This window comes from Oryctolagus cuniculus, chromosome 14 (assembly GCF_964237555.1).
Source record: "Oryctolagus cuniculus chromosome 14, mOryCun1.1, whole genome shotgun sequence".
In the NCBI taxonomy this organism is placed as follows: domain Eukaryota; kingdom Metazoa; phylum Chordata; class Mammalia; order Lagomorpha; family Leporidae; genus Oryctolagus; species Oryctolagus cuniculus.
The window spans coordinates 90,271,782-90,298,603 of record NC_091445.1 but is presented as its reverse complement, the minus strand read 5'-3'; the positions used below and the strand labels follow the sequence as shown (position 1 = coordinate 90,298,603).

General features: G+C 48.6%; 1 protein-coding gene across 7 annotated transcripts in view; it reads left to right on the top strand.

The window, feature by feature from the left end:
- The window catches only part of CCDC125 (coiled-coil domain containing 125), a 48,522-nt gene that overhangs the window by 6,859 nt on the left and 14,841 nt on the right, over nucleotides 1-26,822 (top strand). For 5 of the 7 annotated variants that reach the window (XR_011382078.1, XM_070056828.1, XM_070056824.1 and 2 more), the window contains 7 exons: nucleotides 5,747-6,088; nucleotides 9,513-9,571; nucleotides 11,936-12,022; nucleotides 12,572-12,649; nucleotides 13,318-13,403; nucleotides 20,551-20,633; nucleotides 24,167-24,282. Coding sequence is in view for 6 of the 7 variants with exons in the window: in XM_070056828.1 (XP_069912929.1) it covers nucleotides 5,785-6,088; nucleotides 9,513-9,571; nucleotides 11,936-12,022; nucleotides 12,572-12,649; nucleotides 13,318-13,403; nucleotides 20,551-20,633; nucleotides 24,167-24,282 (813 nt within the window). In the remaining variant the exon portion in view is untranslated. The remainder of the gene's footprint in view (nucleotides 1-5,746; nucleotides 6,089-9,512; nucleotides 9,572-11,935; nucleotides 12,023-12,571; nucleotides 12,650-13,317; nucleotides 13,404-20,550; nucleotides 20,634-24,166; nucleotides 24,283-26,822) is intronic. The other 2 variants (XM_070056826.1, XM_070056827.1) reach the window with 2 other exon arrangements.

Sequence of the window (26,822 nt, the reverse complement as noted above, 5' to 3'; positions counted from 1 at the left end):
GCTGATCCGATGGCAGGAGCCAGGAGCCAGGTGCTTTTCCTGGTCTCCCATGGGGTGCAGGGCCCAAGCACCTGGGCCATCCTCCACTGCACTCCCTGGCCACAGCAGAGAGCTGGCCTGGAAGAGGGGCAACCGGGACAGAATCCGGCGCCCCGACCGGGACTAGAACCCGGTGTGCCGGCGCCGCTAGGCGGAGGATTAGCCTAGTGAGCCGCTGCGCCGGCCCTGCATCGCATTTTCTGACGATAAGATTTATGTAAGGATACAGGAGGGAAAATCCAACAAAAACCCAGATTCATCTGCCCATTCAGAAAGTGGTTTGGGGGTTGAGTTAGGATACGTGGGGTAGGAGTGGGCAATAGCATGTGATGGAGCAGGACAGGTAGAAAGGAAAGGGGTGTGTCAAGTCCTTTGAACCTGTGCATTAGCAAATCACGCTTTTACATCATTGCGTGTTCCGAGATGGCTGCTGCGCGGTCACCGGTGCTGTGACATTCACATTATAATGAGCCACGAAGCAGGCTCCACTCACAAAGTTGGCTGTAGCCAGTTCTGTCCAGTTTTATCAGGGACCCTAAAGAGACAGCTCAGTAGATTTTTTCTTTTAGCAAAGGCAAGCCTTATGGAATAGCATGTTACTACACAACAGGCAGAAAAATGACTATTATGGGATGTAAGCATGTTGGGCAGCTGGGGGAATCCCACTGCTAAGCAGGGAGAGGAAGGAGTCTTCATTATCCACGATTTCAATGGTAGAATAAGAGAGAGGAACAGAGAGCCCCCCAAAATGCGAGACTGGTTTCATTTCTTTGGAAGTCCTGGAAAGCACACGTCCACAGCAGGGTTTTTAGAGAAAGATGCCAGGGGTGTTTATTTTCCACCACACCCCAGGCCAGCCTTGTGGAAAGGGTGAAAGATTTCCAAACAGCTACAGCAGAGCCGCTGTTTTGAAACGGCTGGTGGCGAAAGCTCCTTTCTGACTGCACTCAGTGCCGGGGGCACAAGGCCCAGGGAGCCTTCCAGGAGCTGCCACGTGTCACCAGTAGGGGGCTGCAGTGGGCTGCACACGGCCAAGGCTCCCTCTGGGACTTGTGTGCCAGGAGACCTTTCTTCTGGGAAGAATGGCAGGTGGCAGTCCCAGGCAGCCTTGCTGGGGTGACTGTTTTGTTTTTCTGTCCTACAGGCAAAACTGTTTGCCCTTCCTTCCTTTATTCATTTATTAAACAAGTCTTTTTTTTTTTAAGGTTTATTTATTTATTTGACAGGCAGTGACAAAGAGGAGAGGCAAAGAGAGAGATCTTCTGTCCACAGGTTCACTCCCAAATTGGCCACAACAGCCAGGGCTGGGTCAAGCCAAAGCCAGGAGCCAGGAGCTTTATCCAGGTCTCCCAAGTGGGTAGCAGAGGTCCAAGTACTTAGGTCATCTTCCACTGCCTTCTTGGGCACATTAGTGGGAGCTGGATTGAAAGCAGAGCAACTAGGACTTGAACTTGTGCTCCACTACGGGATGCTGGCATTGCAGGCAGTGGCTTAACCCACTACGCCTCAACACCGGCTCCTGTTAAACAAGTCTTTGTGGAGGGCTGATGATGTCTCAGATCCTCTCTCTTTTTTAAAAGATTTATTTATTTATTTATTTATTTGAAAGTCAGAGTTCCACAGAGAGAGAAGGAGAGGCAGAGAGAGAGAGAGAGGTCTTCCATCCACTGGTTCACTCCCCAGTGGGCTGCAATGGTCAGAGCTGCACTGATCCAAGGCCAGAAGCCAGGAGCTTCTTCTGGGTCTCCCACGTGGGCGCAGGGGCCCAAGGACTTGGGCCATCTTCTGCTGCTTTCCCAGGCCATAGCAGAGAACTGAATCAGAAGTGGAGCAGCCGGGACTTGAACCGGCGCCCATATGAGCGCAGGCAGTGGCTTAACCCTCTACGCCACAGTGTGGGCCCCTCATATCCTCTCTTTTAGACACTGGGAATACAGCAGTGAGCTAAACAGACAAAAGCTGCCACACTCGGGGGCTTCCATTCTGCTGGGGGGGTCTGGAGGGGTTTGGGCTCTGCTGGAAGGAAACTGGGGGCGTCTTTTCTATGCAGATGCGTGCCAGGCTGGCTGACCCTCCTGCCTCACCTGGCTCCCAGGTGCAGATCAACATTTCTAAGAACTGTTTCCCCCTTCTTACTGGCCCCGATCTGCACGGTGTAATTTGAAAAATAGACAGGGAGGAGTAGGCTAGGGGGTCAGGGAGAGGGGGGCTTGCCGTTGGGTGGTTTTAGGAGCGGCCCTTGGGGAAGGTGACACGGAGTTAAAGACCACTATGACTGTGAGGAATGGGCTGTGTCACATGAAAGCCCAGCACACCCCAGAACCTCAGGGCATTGTTGCATCCACTCGGCAGCTAAAATAGAGTATTACAAAAACCAGTGACAGTCACACATGAATTTTATTGAAAACGAGAGGCAAGGTAATCGATCCGGACCAGCCACTGATCGGGACCGACACTCCTGACCAGCGTGTGGCCCCCAACAGCGGGTTGCATAGCTTTTTATAGTATTCTGTCCACTAGGGCTCACAATTTCAAACCGGACCGCTGGTACGCAGTGAACAATAAAAGGAAAACCAGAATGTGGCTGTAAGATAAGAGTTCAGAGTTACAAACCCAGTAACAGATCCAAGATATGGTTGTAGGGTAACAGTGAAGGACACATTTCGGTCAGCCTGGTTCCTGGGAAGTTCCACAAGATACACCCTTGGCCGTTAGCAAGCAAAGCGAATATGTGCAGAAGCAGAGGTCTGCAATTAGCTTTTAGCCACAATCACTCCATTTTGATTCTGACTCTACAGCGTGACGTGGGAAAGGGGGCAGGGCTTTGGCCTCTGGAGGGGCTTTGGTTTCCACTGGGGTTGGGTTGCAAAACACAGCTGTGGCACGCTTTGAGAAGGCAAGAGAGGGAGAGGCAGGGGCGCAGGGCACCAATGTCTTCCACTCGCTGTCTCTACCTCTGCTAATTCCGTGTGTGCACAGATAGAACATGAGCCAGGCGGAGCTCTGGGCGATACTGCAGGTGCCCTCGACGATGCCGCAAGTGGGTAAAGGGCCAGGGGCAGAGGGTGGGAAACTCCTCCGGCACAGGGCAGTCCTGCGCGCCGGCACTCTCGTTTTTCAGACTTTGCTCACTTTTGTGTCGCCCTTACGCCTGTGGGACTGGAAGCATTTCCTTGGTAAGCGTGTTTATGAAGAGTGTTCTTTTTCCTTGGCAAGGCCTCCTGCTCACTAGCCTGATGACTGGAGCCCGGAAAAGCCTTTCCGGCTTTCCTGCAATTCATTGCAGCCTTTGAAATACGAGGTTTGATCTTTTCTTATCTAAAAAAGTCACAGAACGTTCCGTGGTCTCACTCCCCCTGCTTGTCAAGGTTTTGGCCACTTAAGGTCAACTGTGGTCCGGAAATGCTAAATGGAAGGTTCTAGAAATAAGCAGTTCACAAGTTTTCCAGCTGTACGCTATTCTTGTGATGAAGTCTTATGCCCGGGCTGGAATCAGCTCTAGGTCCAGCGTATCCACATTGTATACGCTCCCCACACCTCAGTCACGGTTTCTCAGGGCTTGCGTTCAAGTGACTCATTTTACTTAATAATTGCCCCACAGGGCATGCGTAACGAGGATGGTAACTCGGATATGCTGAAGAGAAGCTGTAGCGCCTCCTTCAGGTGAAAACGTGAGCATGCTTGACCGAATCAGGAAGGAGGTAGGGTATGCTGAGGTCGCTGAGACCCGCCTCTGAGTCGTGAAGAGGGACAAGGAATTCCCTGCTGTTTTTGCTGCAGCACCTCAACCTGCAAAACGCACTGCCACGGGGTGAAAAGTGCCCAAGGTGGAAGAGGCATAAAATCGTAGGGCTTGGTACTGCTTGTGCTTTGGAGCATTCGTGGGGTATCCCCTAGAATAAGGGGGTGCTGCTTTACCACTGCCCCGCCAGGAGCACTGTGTGTTAGTGTGTTGCTGACATACTCATGCCTGCCTGATATAGGAAGGAACTTTTACCCCCTGAAAAACCCAACCCTTTGAAAAAAAAAAAAAAAAAAGGTGTATTTGAAAGTCAGAGTTACAGAGAGCCAGAGGCCGAGAGAGAGGTCTTCCATCCGTTCTCTCCCCAGATGGCTCCGAAGCCAGAAGCCAGGAGCTTCTTCTGGGTCTCCCACGTGGGTGCAGGGGCCCAAGGACTTGGGCCATCTTCTACTGCTTTCCCAGGCCATAGCAGAGAGCTGGATCGGAAGTGGAGCAGCCGGGACTGGAACCGGCACCCACAGGGGATGCTGGCACTGCACATGGTGGATTTACCTGCTATACCACAGTGCTGGCCCCAAAAAATCCAACTTCATTATACTGCCCATTGTTTGTCTTTGTTTTAAAAACTTTCAAGTTGTAAGTTATAGTTGTATGTATTTTTGGAGTACAAAGTGATATTGTGACTCATATAATGTACAGAATTTAAGTAAAGCTAATTGACATATATGTCACTTCAAATAATTATTTTCTGTGCTTAGAACTTTTTTTTTTTTTTTAATTTTTGACAGGCAGAGTGGACAGTGAGAGAGACAGAGAGAAAGTTCTTCCTTTGCCGTTGGTTCACCCTCCAATGGCCGCCGCGGCCAGCGCACCGTGCTGATCCGATGGCAGGAGCCAGGAGCCAGGTGCTTTTCCTGGTCTCCCATGGGGTGCAGGGCCCAAGCACCTGGGCCATCCTCCACTGCACTCCCGGGCCACAGCAGAGGGCTGGCGTGGAAGAGGGGCAACCGGGACAGAATCCGGCGCCCCGACCGGGACTAGAACCCGGTGTGCCGGCGCCGCTAGGCGGAGGATTAGCCTAGTGTGCCGCGGCGCCGGCCTGTGCTTAGAACTTTTGAAATTTACTCTAAACAACTTCAGAATAGACAATATATTATTATTTTTTAAAAAATATTTATTTATTTATTTATTTATTGGAAAGCCAGAGTTACACAGAGAGAGAAAGAGAGGCAGAGAGAGAGAGAGAGAGAGAGAGAGGTCTTCCATCCGCTGGTTCACTCCCCAGTTGGCGGCCACGGCCAGAGCTGTACCAATCTGAAGCCAGGAGCCAGGAGCCAGGAGCTTCTTCTGGGTCTCCCACGCGGGTGCAGGGGCCCAAGGACTTGGGCCATCTTCTACTGCTTTCCCAGGCCATAGCAGAGAGCTGGATCAGAAGTGGAGCAGCCAGGTCTCGAACCGGTGCCCGCACTGCGGTGGCTTTACCCACCATGCCATAGCACGAGCCCCTATTATTTCTTTATACTACTATAATCTCCACATTGTTTGGTAGATCTCAAAAGAAAATAAAAACCCTTATTCCTCTTATCTCATTGAGACTTCATAGTCTTTTTTTAGGATTTATTTATTTTATTCATTTGAAAAGCAGAGTGACAAAGGGAGAAAGAGAGAGAGAGAGATCTTGCAGCCGCTGGTTCACTCCGCAGTGCCTGCAACAGCCAAGGGCGTACCTGGCTGGAGCTGGGAGCCAGGAGTCTCAGTCTAGGTCTTTCACATGGGCGGCAGGGGCCCGAGTGCTGGAGCCAGCACTTGCTGCCTCCCAGGGTGTGCACCAGCAGGATGCTGGAATCGGAAATGGAGCCGGCACTCTAAAACGGGATGTGAGAGTCTCAGCCTACACAGCAGGTGCTGTGCCAAATGCCCACCTTGCATTGATGGCTTTTTAACAGCTGTTTTTCTTACCTACAGAAACCTGTTTTTCCTTCTGCGAAGGACGCCTTTGGCCCATGAGCAAGCTGGGGAGGTCCCTGAGTGAGTCGCAGGTGCAAGCCCGGGAAGCAGAAGAGGATGACATGACAGAAGGCGATTTAGGGTATGGCCTCGGTAGAAGACCTGGTGGCATTTATGAGGTGGCAGGTCCACGGTTATTCGCGTCCAGAAAAAGATCCAACGAAAAGAACTCTAGCCCTCCCCCGAGAAAGGGGGAAGAGCGATGGGGAGCCGTTTTTCACTTTCCCCAGCGAAAGAGCTTGTCTGATACCTTCCCGCCCGGGCCCGGACGCCCCAGCTGCAGACGGCGGAGCAGCACTGGTGAGAGCGCTGGCTCCCCTCCTCCATCCCCTGGGAACGCTGTCCTTGCTGTAACCCTTCCCGCACCTGAAAATAGGGTAGCCCCAGCGGGCTGTAGAAATCTGTGTTCCATACCTCGCGGGAGTGGCGGTGGTACAAAGGTGGTTGATGATTATCGTACCCAAGTATTGTACAAATCGTGAAGTGCAGTGGTGACCTTGCGTCTGTGATGAATGTCAGTAGCCGTGCCCTGCTTTGCTTTGTTCTATACTGTTGATTTCTTATTTTCTTATATTTTTTCTCCTTATTCAGCACAGACCCAGGTTCTGGAAATAATCGTAAAAGTAGGCAGAGGCCCTAATGCTGTGGATTTTACATTCTCTCTCTCTCTCTCTTTCTCTCTCTTTACAAAGCAACAAGTCTATTATCTTACAGTTCTATAGGGCAACAGTGCAAAAGGAGTTTCCAATAGGCTAATCCTCCGCCTTGCGGCGCCGGCACACCGGGTTCTAGTCCCGGTCGGGGCGCCGGATTCTGTCCCAGTTGCCCCTCTTCCAGGCCAGCTCTCTGCTGTGGCCAGGGAGTGCAGTGGAGGATGGCCCAAGTGCTTGGGCCCTGCACCTGCAAGGGAGACCAGGAGAAGCACCTGGCTCCTGCCATCGGATCAGCGCGGTGTGCCGGCCACAGCGCGCCAGCCACGGCGGCCATTGGAGGGTGAACCAACGGCAAAGGAAGACCTTTCTCTCTGTCTCTCTCTCTCACTGTCCACTCTGCCTGTCAAAACAAACAAACAAACAAACAAACAAAAAAAAACCCAGAAGTTTCACTGGACTAAAATCCAGGAGTGAGCAGGGCCATATCCCTCCCGGAGGCCCACAGGGGGAATCCTGTCCCTGGCTCTTTCCAGCTCCCAGAGGCTGCCTGCATTCCTTGGCTCCCAGCCCCCTTCTCCCATCTTCCAAGCCATCCTGGTGCTCTGGCCCTGCTCCCTTCTCTCTGTGCCATGGGTGGGGGCTCCTCTGGGAACATCAGACCCATCTGGATAATCCTCGCTAGCTTCCTGTCTGAAAGTGCTCAACTTGGTCACGTCTGCAGAGTCCCCTTTGCCATCCATGTATTCTGGGGAGGCGGATGTGGGTGTCTTCAAGGTCATTATTCTGCCTTCCACAAGGATTAATAGAACAGACCCTGTCATTGCCAATCCAGTGTCACCTCTCTCCCTCTTTGGGACCGTAGGGTCATCATGGTAGAAACATGATTTAGGTTTTACCTTGGATACTGTCATATTGATGTTTGAAGTTTACAATAGCAAAGAAAAATTGTTCTAAGACATGTTTAACGTCCCTCAAAATGTCCTTCCAGTGGGGGCAGGGGTTTGGCAAGGCAGTGGGACACCGCTTGGGATGTGGTGTTTGATGTCTGGGTTTGAGTCCCTGCTCTGCTTCAGATGCAGGGAGCAGGTGATGGCTCGAGTACTTAGTCCCTGCCAGCTACATGAGAGACCCAGACTGAGTTCCAGCTCCTGGCTTTGGCCAGGCCGAGTCCTGGCTGTTGTAAGCATTTGGGGAGTGAACCAGAGGATGGATAATCTGTGTGTCTGTGCCTTTCAGATAAAATGAAAATAAATAAGTGATTTTAAATTAAAAATTATTTATTATTATTATTAAGACTTATTTATTTGAAAGGCAGAGTTACAGAGAGAGAGAGAGAGAAACAGAGAGAGGTCTTTAATCTGCTGGTTCACTCTCTAGATGACCACAATGGCGGGGGCTGAGCCAGGCCAAAGCCAGGAGCCAGGAGCCTCATCCGGGTCTCCTACATGGGTGCAGGGGCCCAAACACTTGGGTCATCTTCCACTGCTTTTCTGAGGCATGAGCAGAGAGCTGAATGGGAAGTAGAACAGCTATGACACAACCAGCATTGAAGGTGGTAGCTTGACCTGTTACAGCACAACACCAGCCCCTAAATAATCTTTTTAAATGCTCTTCTTACTTACACTCTTGCCTGTAACTGATCGCCTTCATTTTTTTAAAAACTGCCAGTGAGGTGGGAATGAAGATGAAGCTCTTAGGAAGCTCAGTTCTGTTTCTCAGTTGATTCTTTTTTTTTTTTTTCCAAAGATTTATTGGAAAGTCAGAGTTACACAGAGAGAAGGAGAGGCAGGGAGAGGTCTTCCATTTGTTGGTTCATGCCCTAGATGGTCCCAATGGTCAGAACTGTGCCAATCCGAAGCCAGGAACCAGGAGTTTCTTCTGGGTCTCCCACATGGGTGCAGGGACCCAAGGACTTGGGCCATCTTCTATTGCTTTCCCAGGCCATAGCAGAGAGCTGGTTTGGAAGTGGAGCAGCCGGGACTCGAACTGGCGCCCATATGGGATGCTGGCACGGCAGGCAGTGGCTTTGCCTGCTATACTACAGCGCCGACCCGTCTCAGTTGATTCTTAAAGGAGAGAATTATTGAAGTTATAGGAGTTATTCTCTTTGGAGGGAAATGGAATTCACGTGTTTTTCTTAGGTATTTCTATTACTATATTGATTAAGCTTAAGCCAAACACCAAAATCTACTTATTTCACTCACGAACATTCATAATTTTCTAAGTTGTGTATGAGTGTGGCAGTTAGTCAATTCATTAACATCAGTTTTACTTTAGAGTCTTTTGTCAAGACTTTTTATTCAAAAATATGTGTCTTATTTGTGAAATGTTTTAAGGTACATATTTTTAATTATTATTTAGCACAATTTTTAAAAAATATTTATTTAAAAGGCAGAGTTACAGAATTGGAGAGACAGAGACAGAGATCTTCCACCAGCTGGCTCAATCTCCAAATGGCTGAAACAGCCAAACCTGGGCCAGGCTCCAGCCAGGAGCCAGGAACTCCGTCTGGGTCTCCCACATGAGTGCAGGGGCCCAAGCCCTTGAGCCGTTTCCCATTGTCTTACCAGGTACATTAGCAGGAAGCAGAACGGCTGGGACTTGAACCTGCACTTCCACGTGGGCTGCCGGTGTCCCAGGTAGTGGCTCAATCCACTGCACCACAGTTTCCACTCCCTCCCTCCTTTTTCAACTTTGAGAGTCAGAGATGGAGAGACACAATTCCTGGCTGTTTGTTCTCTCCCCACATACTCGCAACGGCTGGGGCTGAGTCTGGCAGAAGCTGGGAGATAGGAACTCAATCCAGGTCTCCCACATGGGTGGCAGTGACCCAACCCCTTGACCCATCGCCTGCTGTCTCTCAGGGTCTGCGCTAACATGAATGGAATCAACCTTGGCACTCCCCAGATATGGGATTCAGGTGTCCCCACTGTTGATTTTACCACTGTGCCAAACGCCCACCCCTACAATTATTTTCTTTTTTGCAATGTAAGGGAAAGGTATGTTTGATATTTTGTAAATATGTGTCCTATACTTAACTAAAGAAACTATTCAAGGTGCTTTCTTTTTAGATACTAATTCAGAGTGGTCGAACCAAGAGTTAAGGCAGCGTCTTCTTGAAACTTTAGAGGTAAGTGCTCTGGCTACTATAAAAACTCGTATGTAATAAAATGTGCTGTTTAAATAATAAAATCGTACAGAAGGCAAATACTGGCTTTCTATATGTTACTGGGGAAGCACAGTCATGGTTTTTAATTGGCCACTTCTGCTTCTTATTGTCTTCATTTGATTGAGTTATAAGGCAGAATTACACTGATAAGGAGAGACAGAGATCTTCCATCTGCTGGTTCACTCCCCAAATGGCTGCAACCGCCAACACTCGGCCAGGCCAAAGCCAGGAGCCTCACCCAGGGCTCCCGTGTGGGTGCAGGGACCCAAGCACTTGGGCCGTCTTCCTCTGCTTTCCCGGGCGCATCAGCAAGGAGCTGGATGGGAAGTAGCCAGGACTGCGCGCCTGTACGGGATGCAGGCATCGCAGGCAATGGCATGACCCACTAGGCCTGTGTGGCCCCTTCATTTCTTTAGAAGGCTACTTATGTCGCTCACTGGGTCTCCTGCCCCTAGGCCTGTAATCTGCCGTCCCTAGCTTTGAAGTCACCTGCCTCCGGCAGCCTCCTTGAGGTCAGCAGACTGGGCGGCTCTCAGATGGTTTGTGGAATGAGGGGAGCAGGAGTTCCGGTGAGGGGTGACAGGAAGCCCATGTCCGAGTTTTAGGACTTTTGGTGTGAAAGTTGTGTCAGCCTTTCTGGGGGCAGCCTCTTCTCAAAATCCACGGGTCAGCGAGCGGCCGTGCTCCCCTGACGGCGGAGGGGGACAGACTCCTCCTGTGCCTCTCTGGCACTTGCTGTGGGACTTGGCATTCCCAGGTTGGGGGCTGCAAGTCCAGCTCTGCCTCTGTGGCCAGCACATGGCCTTCTCCCCTGAGTGTCTGTGTCCCCGTTTCCCTTCCTTTATAGGAACATGAGTCATTGGAGGGGCGCCCACCCGAAACCAGGGTGACCTCAGCTGAACTTGGTGACACCTGTTAAGTTCAACTAAATTTGACCCAAGGCAGCCTCCGTCCCGGAGCCCCTATAGAAGAAGCTACAAACTAAGTACCTAAACAAACTGAAGATCTCATTGAGTCTGGTTTGGGCAACAATAGCTGAGCCTCAGCCAGTCATAGCAAGAGAATTTGAACCAATCCCGGGCTGCCCAAGTCAGGCTAGGCCCCAGTGAGACAAACACTGAGCTGACACCTGGCTTCTGATCCCCGACTACGTGCTGCCTGCGGGTGCAGAGCTCCTGGACGCTTGCGGTTCTGCGGGCTTGTGGATTGTTCTTGGCTCCGTTTAACTCTGTTCAGTTTCATTTGTAGTTGTTTGTTTTTAAACACACACATCTGCAAAGGTCATATTCATAGTATTAGGGGTTAGGGCTTGAACATCTCTTTTGGGGGCGCCGTCATTCAACACACACAATAGCTAATGTAGTTGCATAGGTGGCCATGTGTTTATTTTATGTGGCCTAAGGTTTTTCTCCATATTAGTAGCTAACTGGCCTAGGCTAAAAGCAAAAGGTTTGGGCTTGGGGGCCAGGGCATGGCGCGGTGGGGGTTAAGTCATCACCTGCAGTGCTGGCATCCCATATCAGTGCTGGTTCAAGTCCCAGCTGCTCCACTTCTGATCCTGCTTCCTGCTAATGTGCCTGGGAAAGCAGTGGAAATGGCCCAGGTCCTTGGGCCCCTGCACCTACGTGGAGATCTGGAAGCTCCTGGTTCCTGGCTTAAGCCAGGCCCAGCCCCAGTCATTGTGATCATTTGGGGAGTGGACCAATGGATGGAAGACTTCTCTCTCTGCCTCTGCCTCTCTCTCTCCTGTAACTCTGCCTTTCAAATAAATAAATAAATAAATAAATATTAAAAAAAAAGATTTATTTATTTGAGAGGCAGAGTTACAGAGAGAGAGAGAGGGAGAGACAGAGGGGAAAAGGTCTTCCATCCACAGTTCACTCCCCAAATGAGCGCAACACTTGGAGCTGGACTGATCTGAAGCCAGGAGCTTCTTCCCGGTCTCCCACATGGGTGCAGGGGCCCAAGGACTTCGGCCATAGTCCACTGCTTTCTCAGGCCATAGCAGAGAGCTGGATTGGAAGTGGAGCAGCTGAACCTTGAACCAGTGTCCATATTGGCATTTTGGTACTGCAGGTGGTGGCTTTACCCACCAGGCCACCGCACCAGCCCCTCAAAGAGTATATCCTTTTTTAAAAAAAGGTTTGGGCTTTTAGTTATAATTGGCACCTGGTGGTGAGGCTCTGTGTTATAGCCTGCCTGCTTCACTTACCAATTGTAAAGGAATTCCCAGCTGCACTTAATAGTAAATGTAGACCAGCTGGAGCAATCATTATGGGGTTGCCTGTCTCACTGAAAGAAGACTAATTTTATTTCTGTCCTTAGGAGGTAGAAATTTTAAAAACTGAACTTGAGGCATCCCAAAGACAACTTGAAGGTAAAGAGGAAGCATTGAAAATTCTTCAAAGCATGGTAAGAAGTTATGTTTCATTATGTACACGTTCCAGTAATAAGTGGTGTGGTTTTAGCTTTTTAGGTTTTTTTTATTCCTACAGGAGGAGTAGGGGGCTGGCTTTGCGACACAGCGTGTCACACCTCTGCTTGCAAAGCCCAAAGCCAGCATCCCATATCGGAGCACTGGTTTAGGTCCCCACCACTCCACTTCCGACCCAGCTCCCTGCTAATGAGCCTGAAAAGCAGTGGAAGATGACCCAAGTGCTTGGACACCTGCACCCGTGTGGATGGGTTCCAGGCTCCAGGCTTCAACCTAGCTGAGCTCTGGATGTTGGGACCATTTGGGGAGTGAACCAACAAGAAAGATCTCTTTCTCAAAAAAATCCAACCAACCAAACTAAACAAAACAAGCAAATAGGAGCAGCAGTGCTTAATATAGTTACAGGGTGGGTTTTTTTTTTTTTTTTTTTTTTGGTATATGTATTTTTGAAGGTAAATAAGAAATGTGAACTTTGCTGTGCACTAGACATTTAATTTGTAACTGATATTAATTTTTATTTTCTTTAGGCAATACTTGACAAAGCCACAAGTCACACCCAGACAGTGCTTCAAAAAACTATGGAACAAAAGCGATCCTTAGAGAAGGTATTTGTCAGTTTTAAAGTGGACTCTTGTTCAGTGCAATAAGCTTTAAACAGAATTTCCTTAACCCCCCCGTAGGGATGGACACGAGTTGTGTGCACACCACGTGCTGCCCGTGCCTGTCTCATGCTCTTCTCTTTGGGAGCTACAATGGATTCTCACCCAGGCAGAGTGAAACCCGGGTTTCTTTAATTTCCTCATTTCTTGGTAGCAGGAGCCCCTGCAGTGGTCACTCTCACTTTTTCCTGTTTGTTCTTCTGCCTGCCCGACCCTCTTGTCCGCACTATGAAGCCAGTTATGCACCGTTCTAGACGGTCACTTGGCTGTGCCTGCGGTGCCTCCCTGGGTGGGGCACGGACTCCCGGGACTGAACTCCCTTGGCAATGTCTGCATGGCACAGGGGTGGCACTGAAGCATCTACATCCAGTCCAGCGAGTTTTGAAGCTAAACAATTGGAAATTTTTCCATATTTAGTGAGAGTGGGCAAAGTTTGAGTGCCAAAGAGATATGTTTTTATCTGTTTATAAATGTCATATTCTTTTTGAAAGTAATTTTTCTTTTTAAGCTATTTCTGTGAAATCTCAGATGATTGATGGATCTCAACATTCACCATGTCCTGCGATGGTATTTTTGTAAAGCTTTTCCATGAAAGTACTGTTTTCTTTCTATAGGAAATAAATGCCTTGCGGTGGGAAATAGAATTTGATCAGAATAGATTTAAAAATATAGAGGAGTCTTGGACCCAAAAATATGACAGGTTTGTATATTTTTCTTCCATAACTTTTTTTGGAAAAATCTTTAAATGTGTGTAATTTAAAGTTAGCTTAAGCTTCTTCTTTGAGCCAACTGTACATGTTATAAAACTCCTTATTTCTTACCCTTTTGCCAGATCCATCGTTTTCTGTTAGTGTTGATTTTCTTCCTTCCTTCCTCTTTTTCCCTGTTCCTCCCCCCCCTCCTGCCCTTCCCTCCCTCCCTCCTCCCCTTCCCCTCCCTTCCCTCCCCTCCCCTCCCTTCCCCTTCCCTTCTCTTCCCTTCCCTTCCTCTCCCTCCCCTCCCCTTCCCTTCTCTTCCCTTCCCTTCCCTTCCCTTCCCTCCCCTCCCCTCCCTTCCCCTCCCCTCCCCTCCCCTTCTCTTCCCTTCCCTTCCCTTCCTCTCCCTCCCCTCCCCTTCCCTTCTCTTCCCTTCCCTTCCCTTCCCTCCCCTTCCCTTCCCTTCCCTTCCCTTCCCCTCCCTCCCCTCCCCTCCCCTTCCCTTCTCTTCCCTTCCCTTCCCCTCCCTCCCCTCCCCTCCCCTCCCCTTCCCTTCTCTTCTCTTCCTTCTGGGACTGCGTTTGGCACAGCAGTCAAGGTGCCACTTAGGGCACCTGGAGGCCTGGGTTCAAGTCCCAGCCCTGCTTCCATTGCCAGCTTCCCACTACATTTGTATGCTGGCAGTGTTACCACTGACTCGAACCCCAGGAACTGGTTCTATGGATGACAAGAAATGTGGCTGATGAACGAGCAGCCCTGATTTCAGCCTGAAGAGTCAGGAATCGCTACCCCTGATAACCGGGCGAGCGTCTCAGTGCAGGACTGACAGCCAGGTCTGCAGTCGGACTGGGGTTTTTATGGACAGGAGTGTAGGTCGCCGTTTCTTCTCCTCTCCTCCCTGTTCTGGGAAAGTCAGGGTGGGGAATTTTGGGATGTAGAGTTCCCTAAACAAACCCCTCTGGATAATACGGGCCATGGAGAACCAAAGACTCCTGCAGTCCAGCAGGGCCAGCTGTGCTGGTCCCTCAATTCAGTGAATTCCTTTTGATGCAGGGCAGGCCGGGACACCGTGGGCTGAGGGGGGCAGACAAGGGGCTGGGGCCCAGCTTCCAGGACTGGTTCCTCATTTCATTGCACATGAAGTTAGTTTCTTTAAAACTTCTCATTTTCTTCAGCTGTTCCTACACACACAGGCTGATTCTACCTGCCTTAACAGAAGGCAGTGGGTAATGGCTCAAGTGCTCGAGTCCCTGCCACCCCCATGGGAGACACAGACCGGTTCCTGGCTCCTGGCTTTGACCTAGAGCAACTACAGTTATTGCTGGTATTTGAGGATTGAACCAGTGAAGGGAAGATTCTCTGTCTCTCTCCCTCTGTCCCCCTCTCTTTCTTTTTTCTCTGCCTTTCAAATAAATAACAATTTTTAAAAATGTATGTAAATTGTATTTTTAAGTACAGTATAAAGAGCCATGTTTTCCAAATTATTGTAGCATTGGAATTGCTAGGTTTTTCAAACAAAACCTTTTGAGCATTTACTTTATTAGTGTGAGCTTATTTAATAACTTTAAATTATGTACTTACTATAAAATCATTTAGAAATTGATTTCTTTTCTGGAGTTATAAATACTTTTTTACCTAATTTCAAATTTATTTTTCTTAACTTTTCATGTTAAAGTAATTGAAGGCTTTCAGAAGTTACAAGAACAATGCAAAGAATTTCTATTTTTCACTGAGATTCCCTAAATTTTAATTCTTTATCACATTTTGTTTTATCATTATTTTCCTTTTTTCTTTCTTTTAGATAAGTAGATATAGATATATGTAATTTTCAGACATATGTAGAACCATTTTAAAATAAGTTTCATATGTGATGCCCCTTACTCTAAATACTATTTGTATTTTTTAAAAGGATATGTCTTTCATACATAGTGTAATTATAAAGACCAAGGTTTACATTAATACTGTGGCTGGATTTATGTAGAGAGACAAGATGCCAAGGCCTTTTAACAGGAAGTAGTCTTTTTTTTTTTTTAATTTATGCCAGCATAAGGCCCTAGGGGAAGTTCTTATCCAAAATCCTGAGTCCCTAACCAAGAAAGGTTTTCCTACATGTATACATTTGATTGGATATCCTAATGTTACTTGACAGCCACAGGAATTGATACAATTCTGCATGTGCGCGTTGGTAGTTGCTGCTGATGGTTTTTTCCACCCACACACTGAGCCATACTGTCAGGCAAGGGTTAACATCATCGCTCTGTACTAACAAGCAGAACCTGAAGTGGTTACATAGAAGCAGGTAGGGGCTACAGTGGGAGCATTCATAGGCAGGCAGATAACAGCTGCATTTCATTCCCAGGACAGGGGCTTCCCTTTGTCCTCTTCTGACCTTGGGAAGGCCTCCACCACAACTTTAATCATGTCTGTTAGAAACAGATCTAATTAAAGGACAAAGGCCTCTACCACAATGCAGTACTATTATTTAATCTGTATACTATTATTTAACCCACATACCATATGTGTATTTTATACATTGTCCTAATAGCATATAAATTTGCCTTTATAGCACAAGAGGAAAAAAAAATTCCTAGTTCCAGGATGCAATCCAGAATCGCAGATTCCACTTGGTTGTCATGCCTGCATTTCATTCTCCTGTAATCCGAAGTCCTTCCTGACAATGACATTGTTGAGGAATGCAGGCTAGTTATGTTGAAGGTCTGATACCCCACAACCCGACAAAGGCTGTGTTCGGTGTCTCTTGATTAAATCCAAGTCCTGCATTTCTGCACATGTGCATCCTAGCGGGAAGCAAGAGATGCTAATTTGTCCCCTGCCTGGGATGTGAATCTTGATCACTTTTTGTTTTAAAGATTTATTTATTTATTTGAAAGTCAGAGTTACACAGAGAGGAGAGGTGCAGAGAGAGAGGTCTTCCATCCACTGGTTCACTCCCCAGATGGCCGCAACGGCTGGAGCTGGGCCGATCTGAAGCCAGGAGCCAGGAGCTTCTTCCGGGTCTCCCACATGGGTGCAGGGGCCCAAGGACTTGGGTCATCTTCTACTGCTTTCCCAGGCCACAGCAGAGAGCTGGATTGGAAGAGAAGCAGCCGGGACTAGAACCAGCACCCATATGGGATGCCGGCACTTCAGGCCAGGGTGTTAACCACTGCGCCACAGTGCCAGCCCCTCTTGATCACTTTTTTTGAGCAGGCATCTTCACTGTAAAGTCACCATTTCCCCCTTTGGATCTCGGGATAGCTACTTAGAGATTGTGTCAGTACACCATGAAAACCTACTTCTACCTCTGATTACTCAACCTGAAACAAGCAGTACTAGCTGGGTTTCCAAATGGTGACTCTCTGTTCCCTCTGCACGCATTCTGACATTCTATCCTCAGAAAGAACTTCTACCTCTCCCCTGTTGGCATGTTTATACCGATATGGATCAGTGATTCTCAGTTTATTCAGTGGGTGAAAAGCTATGGATATCATTGTCTCTTTGCTGCCCAAGATTTCCCCTTTGTGGTCAGTGGGCACCCTCTCAGGCTGACTCTTACGGAATTTTAATGCCTATTATTCTTTGAGCACTTTTTTTTAAAGATTTGTTTATTTGAAAGGCAGAGTTACAGAGAGAAAGAGAGAGAGCGATAGAGACAGGTCTTCAATCCACTGGTTCACTCCCCAGATGGCTGCAACGGTCAGGGCTGGGCCAGGCTGAAGGCAGGAACCAGGAGCTTCATCCAGGTCTCCCACGTGGACACAGAGGCCCAAGCACTTGGACTGTCCTCTGCTGCTTTCCCAGATGCATTAGCAGAGAGCTGGGTCAGAAGTGGAGCAGCCCATATTCCAACCAGCGCCTGTATGGGATGCCGGCACCGCAGACAGCGGCGTAACCTTCTATGCCACAGCACTGGCCCCTCTTGGAACGCTTTTCTTGCTTTCTGATACAAGAAGGGATTCTCGACCAGTCTCTACAATACCAGGCATTTCTTCGAGGAGTCCTGCTTCCTTGAAGTGGAGAATGGTTTTCAGAAACCAAGATCTGAGGGCTGAGATGTCTTCTCAGAGAACAGAGCTGGAAAACACACACACACACACACACACAGAAAACACCCACTGACACACATGGGACAAACCCACCTCTCTCTCCACCCCCATCTTCCATCTACCTACACACCTTCTGTCAGAGGCTGGTGTCTGGATTCATGCCTCCAATTCCAGGCCGCCGCCCGGGGTTCACTGTAGCTGTACTCTGTTTCATGTTTGCAATTCCAACACATTTGTAATGGGAAATCTGACTCTGATTACCTAATGTTTCCTTATTTGTTTCATAGCAGAATATGCAGAAGGTGTATACATTGTGGCGTAGCAGGTGAAGGTGCTGCCGGGGATACTGGCATCCCATGTGAGTGCCAGTTTGGTTTGAGTCCCGGCTGCTCCACTTCCCATCCAGCTCCCTGCTAATGGCCTGGGAAAGCAGTGGAGGATGGTGCAAATGCTGGGCCCTGCACTCGCATGGGGCTGGCTCAGCTCTGGCTGTTGCAACCATCTGGGAAGTGAACCAGTGGATGGAAGACCTCTCTCTATCTTTCACACACACACTCCCTCTCTCTCTCTCTCTCTGTAACTCTGCCTTTATGTATGTAAATAAATCTTAAAAAGAATTGCAAATGTATTCCACTGTAAAATCAAAGCAAATCATCAGTGTCCAATATTTGTTTACAGTTTTGTCTTTAGCATGAGGGTATAGAGTCAAAATGCTGTCAAAAGGTAGTTGGTTAATTTCTTCATTTTCCTTTCCAGTGTGGTTCTGTTATGTATTTGTTAGGTTCACTTGTTTGTGTTCTATTTTAGGTTGTTTTCCTCTTCCTTATGTAATTGTGTATTTATTTATGACATGGTAACATGCTTCCAAAAGTCAGAGCTGTTCTGAAAGCTGCACTTAGAGGGGGGTCGTTCTCCCCCTCCCCCTTCACCCCCTCCCAACCTCTTTCCCCTCTTGTCTTCCCCTCACTCACTGTTAGGAACCAGTCTCGTTTTTGATTTAGCCCTCTTGTGTTTCTATTTGCATAAATGGGTGTGTGTGTATATATATATATATATGCTCTTATTTACCTTTCTTTCTTACACAAAAACCTATTATAAATACTTTACTTGTTTATTTTCATTTTATTTGAAAAGCAGGGAAAGACAGAGGGACAGAGAGAGATCTTCCATCCAATAATTCGCTCTACAAATCCCTGCAGCAGTCAGGGCTGGGCCAGGCTGAAGCCAGGAGCCTGGACCTCGGTTTGGGTCTCCCTGGTGAGTGGCAGGCACCCACGCACTGGGGCCGTCACCTGCCGCTTCCCAGGATTGGCGTTATCAGGAGGCTGGAGGGGCAATGGAGTGGCCAGACTTGAATCATGCACGCTGATACGGGTTCCAGGTGTCTCAAGTGGCAGCTTCAATGCTGTATAAAACACCCAACCCAGTAGAGACGCCTGCATTTTTTTCCACTTTACAGTGTTTTCTGGAAATTACTCTATGGATAGATGTGCCACAGTTTATTCTACCACTGTCCTATATATAGTTTCCAGTGTTTTGCAGTGATAAACAGTGCTGGAATAAATAACCTTGACATATACGTTTTTATACTGTTATTAGAGATGTATTTTCGGGAAAAATTCTTACAAGTGGAATTGCCGGGTCAAAGGGCACACACATAAATAGATTTATTAGATGCTGCCAAACTCCTCTCTGTAAGTCTTAAGCCAATTTTTGATTTATCTTAATTATTTGAAAGGCAGAGGGACAGAGAGAGAAAGAGATCTTCTACTTGCTGGTTCACTCCCCAAATGGCCACAACAGCTGGGTCTGGGCCCAGTTGAAGCCAGGAGCCAGGGACCCATCCTGGTCTCCTATATGGGTGGCAGAGACCCGAGATCTGCTGCTGCTTTTCCAGGCTCATTAGCAAGAAGCTGGATCGGAAGCAGAGCAGCCAAGACAGGAACCAGCGCTCTGATACAGGATGTCAGCATGGCCAGCAGTGGCTTAACCTGCTGCACCACATCACCAGCCCCTGCATTTGTCCTTGTCTATTGGCTTAACTCACTTCATGTCTTCAGAGTGCATCCGTGTTGTGGCATTTTTCAGACCTCTTTGCCTTTTTAGACTACCTTCTGTCGTGTGGGTGTACTGTATTTGGTTTATCCGTTCATCGCTTGGAGGACCCTTGGGTTAGTTCTACCCCTGGGCTATTTGAACAGTGTTGCTAGGAGCATGGCTGTACACTGTGTGTGTCTCCTTTCTCCTATTGAAGATCTTAACTGTATTGTTTTAGAGTCGTTATACGCTCACAGTGAAAGGTACAGAGATCGCCCCTGTCACCCCTCCCTCCACACCACACAGTCTGTCACACTGTCGGCATCTCCCTCCAGGGGAGCCCACTTGTTACAATCCACGAACCTGCACTGATCCACCCTGTTAACCAAAGTCCAGCATTGACATTCTGTGCAAGGGAAGGTGGCCTAAGCGCGTGGTTAGTGTTCATGTGGTTATTAAGTTGAATCAGAACTTCAGGAAAGAGAATGAGTGTGAAGAATGGATGCCTTAGAAATATTTCTGGTTCTGATGATAACTAAGTAACCAAAAGGGTTAAGAGTACATTTAAATTTGGTGTTTTTTTCTGTGTGTGTCTGTGTGTGTGTGTGGTACATATAAATCTAGAGTATTTTGAAGTGGGGAGGACCTATATTGTGGTGTAGCAGGTTAAGCCACTGCTTGTGACACCGGCATCCCATATCCAAGCGCCAGTTCAAACCCTACTCCACTTTTGATCCAGCTCCCTGCTAATGCAACTGAGAAGGCAGCAGAAGGTACCCAAGTGCTGGGGCTCCTGCCACCAACGTGGGAAACATGGATGGAGTCCCAGGCTCCTGGCTGCAGCCTGGCTCAGACCTGTCTGGTGCAGCCATCTGGGGAGTAAACCAGTGGGTGAAGGATCTCTCTCTTTCCCTCTCTTTGTTGCTCTGTCTTTCAAATACATAAATAAATAAATCTTTAAAAAGAAATAGGTGAAGTTACATTTACATGTTCAGTTTATAAAATAAAAATATTACTCAACGAAGAAGCATTAATGTTTTGGTTACTTGAAGGTACTTTTTTTTTTCAGACTAAATTGTGAAAATGCAGTCCTTAAGGAAAATTTGAAGCTGAAAACAGAAGAAATTAAAATGCTAAAGTCTGAAAATGCAGGTAAGTAAAAAGTGGTATTTTTATGATTCTTTAAAGGTATTTTAAAAGATTGGTTTTATACAGAGCGGCCTGTATTTGGAACACACATATTGGTGCAAGGATTGTGGCACAGTAGTTAAGATGCCTGCTTGGGTCACTCGCATCCCGTATTGGAGGACTAGGTTTGAGTCCCAGCTGCTCCACTTCTGAGCCAGTTTTCTGCTTCTGTGCACCCTGGGTGGCAGCAGTGATAGCTCAGGTACTTGGGTCCCTGCTACACACATGGGAGACCTGGGTGGAGTCCAAACCTTCTGCCTTCGGCCTGGCCCAATTCTGACTGTTGCAGGCATTTGGGGAGTAAACCACTAGATAGCATATTTCTCTCTCCTTCATCATTCTGTCTCTCTCTCTCTCTCTCCTTTTAAAATAAATAAATAAATAAATAAATAAATAAATAAAACGGGGTCAGTGCCATGGCTCACTTGGTTAATCCTCCACCTGTGGCGCTGGCATCCCATATGGATGCCAGGTTCTAATCCCGGTTGCTTCTCTTCCAGTCCAGCTCTCTGCTGTGGCCTGGGAAGGCAGTGAAGGATGGCCCAAGTGTTTATGCCCTTGCACCCGCATGGGAGACCAGGAAGAAGCACACCTGGCTCCTGGCTTTGGATCAGCGCAGCGCCAGCCGTAGTGGCCATTTGGGGGTGAACGGATGGAAGGAAGACCTTTCTCTCTGTCTCTCTCTCACTGTCTAACTCTGTCAAATAAAAATAAATAAATAAATAAATAAAAACATTAAAAGGACAGATATTTTGACAGAGATTAAGTGCTAGTATTTTAAAATAATATTTTTAAGAATAATTTAAGGAAGAAATTCATCCTTCAAGTTGTTTAAATTAAGGGCCTGCTGCTGTGGCATAGTAGGTTAAGCTTCCACCTGCAGTGCCGGCATCCCATATGGGCACTGGTTTAAGTCCCGCCTGCTCCACTTCCCATCCAGCTCTCTGCTGTGGCCTGAGAAAGCAGCAGAAGATGGCCCAAGTGCCTGGGCCCCTGCACCCACATGGAGACCCGGAAGAAGCTCCAGGCTTTGGCCTGGCCCAGCCCTGACTAATGCAGCCATTTGAGGGGTGAGCCTACAGATGGAAGATCTCTCTCTCTAACTCTGCCTTTTGAAAAAATGAATAAATAAATCTTTTTTAAAAAGATTTTTTAGTTAAAAATTAATCACAGTGAAATTCACACAACATGAAATTAAGCATTTAAAAATGAACAATTCAGTAGCATTCACAAAGTTATACAAGCACCACTTCTGTTTCCAGTGCCCCAAAATCAAACGTGATACCCATTAAGCCATTTCTTTCCTTTCTCTCTTTTTCATTTAGTTTCAGTGGAAAGCAAAATGGCACAGCATCTGATGTTTGAGAAACTAAGTCAACAGTACATCTCTCTCTTTTTTTTAATTTACATGACAGAGTTAGGCAGTGAGAGAGAGAGAGAGACAGAGAGAAAGGTCACTCCCCAAATGGCCGCTATGGCTGGAGCTGCACTGATCCAAAGCCAGGAGCCAGGTGCTTCCTCCTGGTCTCCCATGTGAGTGCAGGGGTCCAAGCACTTGGGCCATCCTCCACTGCCTTCCCCGGGCTACAGCAGAGAGCTGGATTGGAAGAGGAGCTGTCGGGACTAGAACCGGCACCCATATGGGATGCCAGTGCTTCAGGCCAGGGCTTTAATCTGCTGTGGCCACAGCGCTAGACCCCAGTTTACCATTTCACATCTCATTCTGTGCCAGGTACCTATAATCCCTAATACAGAGTTGGTATCTTCTCATGTTATAGTTGGGTACTGAGTCTGAGAGAGACTAATTGACTTGCCCAAGTTTTCACAGCTGCTAAGTTAAACAACTAGGATTGAAACTTAGGTCAGTTGTGTCCACAACTCTCAAGTGCTTTTTTTTTTAATTTTATTTATTTGACAGATAGAGTTAGACAGTGAGAGAGAGAGAGAGAGACAGAGAGAAAGGTCTTCCTTCCGTTGGCTCACCCTCAAATGGCCGCTTTAGCCAGAACTACGCCGATCCGAAGCCAGGAGCCAGGTGCCTCCTCCTGGTCTCCCATGCGGGCACAGGGGCCCAAGCACTTGGGCCATCCTCCACTGCCTTTCCGGGCCACAGCAGAGAGCTGGACTGGAAGAGGAGCAACCGGGACTAGAACCCCGTGCCCATAGGGGATGCTGGTGCTACAGGCGGAGGATTAACCTGGTGCGCCACCGCGCCGGCCCCAGCAGTACATCTCTTATACATGGCTCTTCAAAAAGTTCATGGAAATGCACATTAAGAAAAAAAAATTGTATAAATTTTTTAAAATCTAGGGTTTTATTTATGTATTCAAAAGAGAAAAGGAGAGACAGGCAGAGAGAAAGATCTTCCATCTGCTGTTTGACTCCCTAGACACAAAAAAGCCAAAAGCCAAAGCCAGGATCAATTTGAGCCTCCCACGTGGATGACATGGACCCCATCACCTGCTGCTTCTCGGGGTTTGCCGTAGCAGGAAGCTGGAATTAGCAGCAGAGCTGGGACTTGAATCCAGGCACTTGAACCTGACATGCAATGTAGGCGTCCCAAATGGCGTCCTAACTGCTGTGCTAACCACCCACAAAAGTTTTTGCACCAAAATCAACTTATCTGTTCCTTCCATCTTTCCAGGCATTCTCCTTGTACCCTTGTAGGATGAATCACCTTAACTGAAAGTCAGTGGAAGGCCTGATGGTGTTGGGCACTAACGTTTTAAAACAAGTTTAGGAGGCGATGCTAATTCTCCCTGCTCCTCTTAGTGGAAGCTGAGTGGTAACTGGAAGGAGTCAGAGCGAATCGTGGCGCGGTTGAGCGCCGGCACTTTGTGTCCGTGTGTCTGGGCCGCACGCAGGAGAGCTGCGGGTGCGGATGGCGGTCCCAGCACCGGGCCCTGGAGCCCGGGGAGCTGTCTGCGGTACTAGATTAGATCGAGGTGGAAACTGCTCAGAACCAGAGCCCTTCCCACCCTCGCTGCCACTCTTCCCTCCAGCGAGGGAAGGTGCTGTTTCCTGCTCCCCAGGGGACAGCAGGTCCCCTCGTGCTCTCTCGGCTTCAGAGCCTCCAGCAGAAGCTCCCAAAGCATAGAAGAGTCCGATAGGGTTTGGATGGCTGGCACGTTTGGCATCCGTGCAGTAGGTGACAGCGTGCCACCCAAGCCTCTTGCTGCCCACAGTCTCGGAAAGCATGTGCCTTCCCATCTTCCACTCGTGGAAATCCAGCAAATTCTCCAAGAGCAAACGAAGGACAGACTTTGCTTGCAAAGCAAAGATGCTTCCCCACTGCAGATCATGTCACCTCACCTGATACTACGTGTGGATTGTCTGCGGTGCTACCCACACTCTAGAGGCGGGCTTTCTGACGTTGTCCTGGTGACTGCTGTGTGTGCCTTGCTTGTGGGAAGCCAGTGCACGGTGTTGGCGTGGCTACATTAGGGGAGGCCGGAGCTGGGCTGGGAACTCACACTTCCCTGTGTGGCCCACGCCAGCTTTGAACCAGCGGTATCTGGAGGCCCTCGCCATGCTTGATGTCACGCAGCAGAAGATGGCTCAGGAAAACCCGTGCGCCCACCCAGGGGGCTCCACAGAGGTTTCCAGTCTCGAGGTAGGAAGCGTGTGTGCAGGTGGAATGAGGGGATTTTCTGCTTTCCTTTTCTTCCCCATGGCCCTCTGGTGCACGTGTTGGGATGTGCTTGGTTAACAGTGTGAGACAGGGTGAGGCGGCCCACGGGGTTGTCCATGTCGGTTCTTCCACCTCGCCTGTGCCGTGCCCATCGTGCCTGACGTTCTTGGCTGGCCACTTCCTGTCCCTTTTGTTTCCTGTGTTCCCGGTTCTGGTGGAAGCAACATCGGCGGTGCCCTGCCCTTGTCTTGGGGCTTACAGCTTCAAGGTGCTCACGGGAGTCTCAGGTGTGGTCCTCATGGTGAGAGATGGAGGGAAGGCGCGGATGAGTTCAGTTCGCTTCCCGGTGACAAGGTCATCCATGCGTGAGCCAGGTTCACAACAGAGACCTGCTGGGGCTCTGCTAACGCCATGCTGTCCTCTAATGCCTCGGGATGGGGACTTTGGATAGTAAGATACAGAAAGGCCTGCCCTCACAAGAAAGAAGTTTAGGGGCAGGCGTCTGCCGTGATGGTTAAAATGCCCACACCCCTGATGGGAGTTCCTGGGTTTGAGTCCCACATCTGCTTCCAATCCAGCCTCCTGCTAATGTGCACCCTGGGAGGCAGCAGTTACGGCTCAAGTACTTGGGACGATGCCCCCCATGGGGGAGACATGAATGGAATTTTGGGCTCCTGGCTTAGACCTAGCCCAGCCCTGGTTGGTGCAGCTATTTGGAGAGTGAACTAGCAGGTGGAAGACATTCCTTGTCTGCCTTTCAAAATTTAGAATGTATTTTTATTTATTTATTTTTTTGACAGGCAGAGTGGACAGTGAGAGAGAGAGAGAGAGAAAGGTCTTCCTTTGCCGTTGGTTCACCCTCCAATGGCCGCCGCGGCTGGCACACTGCAGCCAGCGCATCGTGCTGATCCGAAGCCAGGAGCCAGGTACTTCTCCTGGTCTCCCATGGGGTGCAGGGCCCAAGCACTTGGGCCATCCTCCACTGCACTCCCGGGCCACAGCAGAGAGCTGGCCTGGAAGAGGGGCAACCGGGACAGAATCCAGCGCCCCAACCAGGACTAGAACCCCGTGTGCCAGCGCCACAAGGCAGAGGATTAGCCTAGTGAGCCGCGGCACCAGCCTTAGAATGTATTTTTAATGTGACAGTGGAGTGACAGAGGGCAACCCTCACTCGTTGCAGAACTTCAAAAAAAAAAAAAAAAAAAAGCAACTGTAAACACTTACATAGACCTTTGCAAGTGCCAAGTTTTTTTTTTTTATTTTAATTTTAATTAATTTATTTGAAAGATAGAGTGACAGAGAGGGAGGGAGAGACAAAGAGAGATCTTCCATCCACGGATTCATTTCCCAAATGCTCACAATATCCAGGGCTGGGGCAAGCCCAAACCAGGAGCTTAGAACTCCACCTGGATCTCCCATGTGAGTGGCAGAGGTCCAAGCACGTGGGCCACCTTCTGCGTTCCCAGGTGCATTAGCAGGAAGCTGGATTGGAAGCAGAGCAGCTGGGACTCGAACTCGTGCTCCAATATGGATGGCATCATCTCAAGCAGTGGCTTAACTCGCTGTGCCACAGCACCTGCTCCCTTTAAAAAAGGTGATTTTTTTTGTAAGCTTCTTATTTTTTCTTTTCTTATTTCTTTCTTTTTAATTTTTAACTTAACTTTTAAGATTATTTATTTATTTGAAAGTCAGTTACAGAGAGGCAGAGGCACAGAGAGAGAAAGGTCTTCCATCACTGGTTCACTTCCCAAATAGCTACAATGCCTGGAGCTGCCCGCATCCATAGCCAGGTTGCCAGGAGCTTCTTCCAGGTCTCCCATTCAGGTGCAGGGGCCCAAGAACTTTGGCCATCTTCTACTGCTTTCCCAGGCCACAGCATAGAGTTGGATTAGAAGTGGAGCAGCCAGGTCTTGAACCAGTGCCCAAATGGGATGCTGGCGCTGCAGGCTAGGGCTTTGCCCGCTACACCACAGCACAAGTTCTTTTAATTTTTAAAGCTTTTGAAGAACATGTAATGCTTGTACACCTTTATGGGGCCCAAAGCAGTATTTCAGCACATGCATAGAGGATAAGCAGATATACAGATAAGGCATCAGTATCCCCACCCCTCCTCCCTGCCGCATGGAGCCTCCAGCTCCTCTCCCGCAGCTCCTGCTCCTGCACATAGCGTGTCCCGTGAGCCAGGGCTGCCCTGCCGTGCTGTGGACCTCCCCAGCCTGCTCCTTCTCTCTGTTTTGGTGCCTCTTATCCAAGCTCCCTCTGTCCCCCGTCCCCTCACCTTCTTACCTTCCTGCCATCTACAGTGGTCAACCAGAGTAACCAGAGTGACCCTGTTTTCTTCATCGTGATTCATGGTCAGGGTTTGAGGGACCAGGGCTCCAGGTAAAACAGCAGATCAGCCAAGAAGTCTTTTTTTTTTTTTTTTTTTTGACAGGCAGAGTGGACAGTGAGAGAGACAGAGAGAAAGGTCTTCCTTTACCATTGGTTCATCCCCCAATGGCCGCCACCGCCAGCACGCTGCT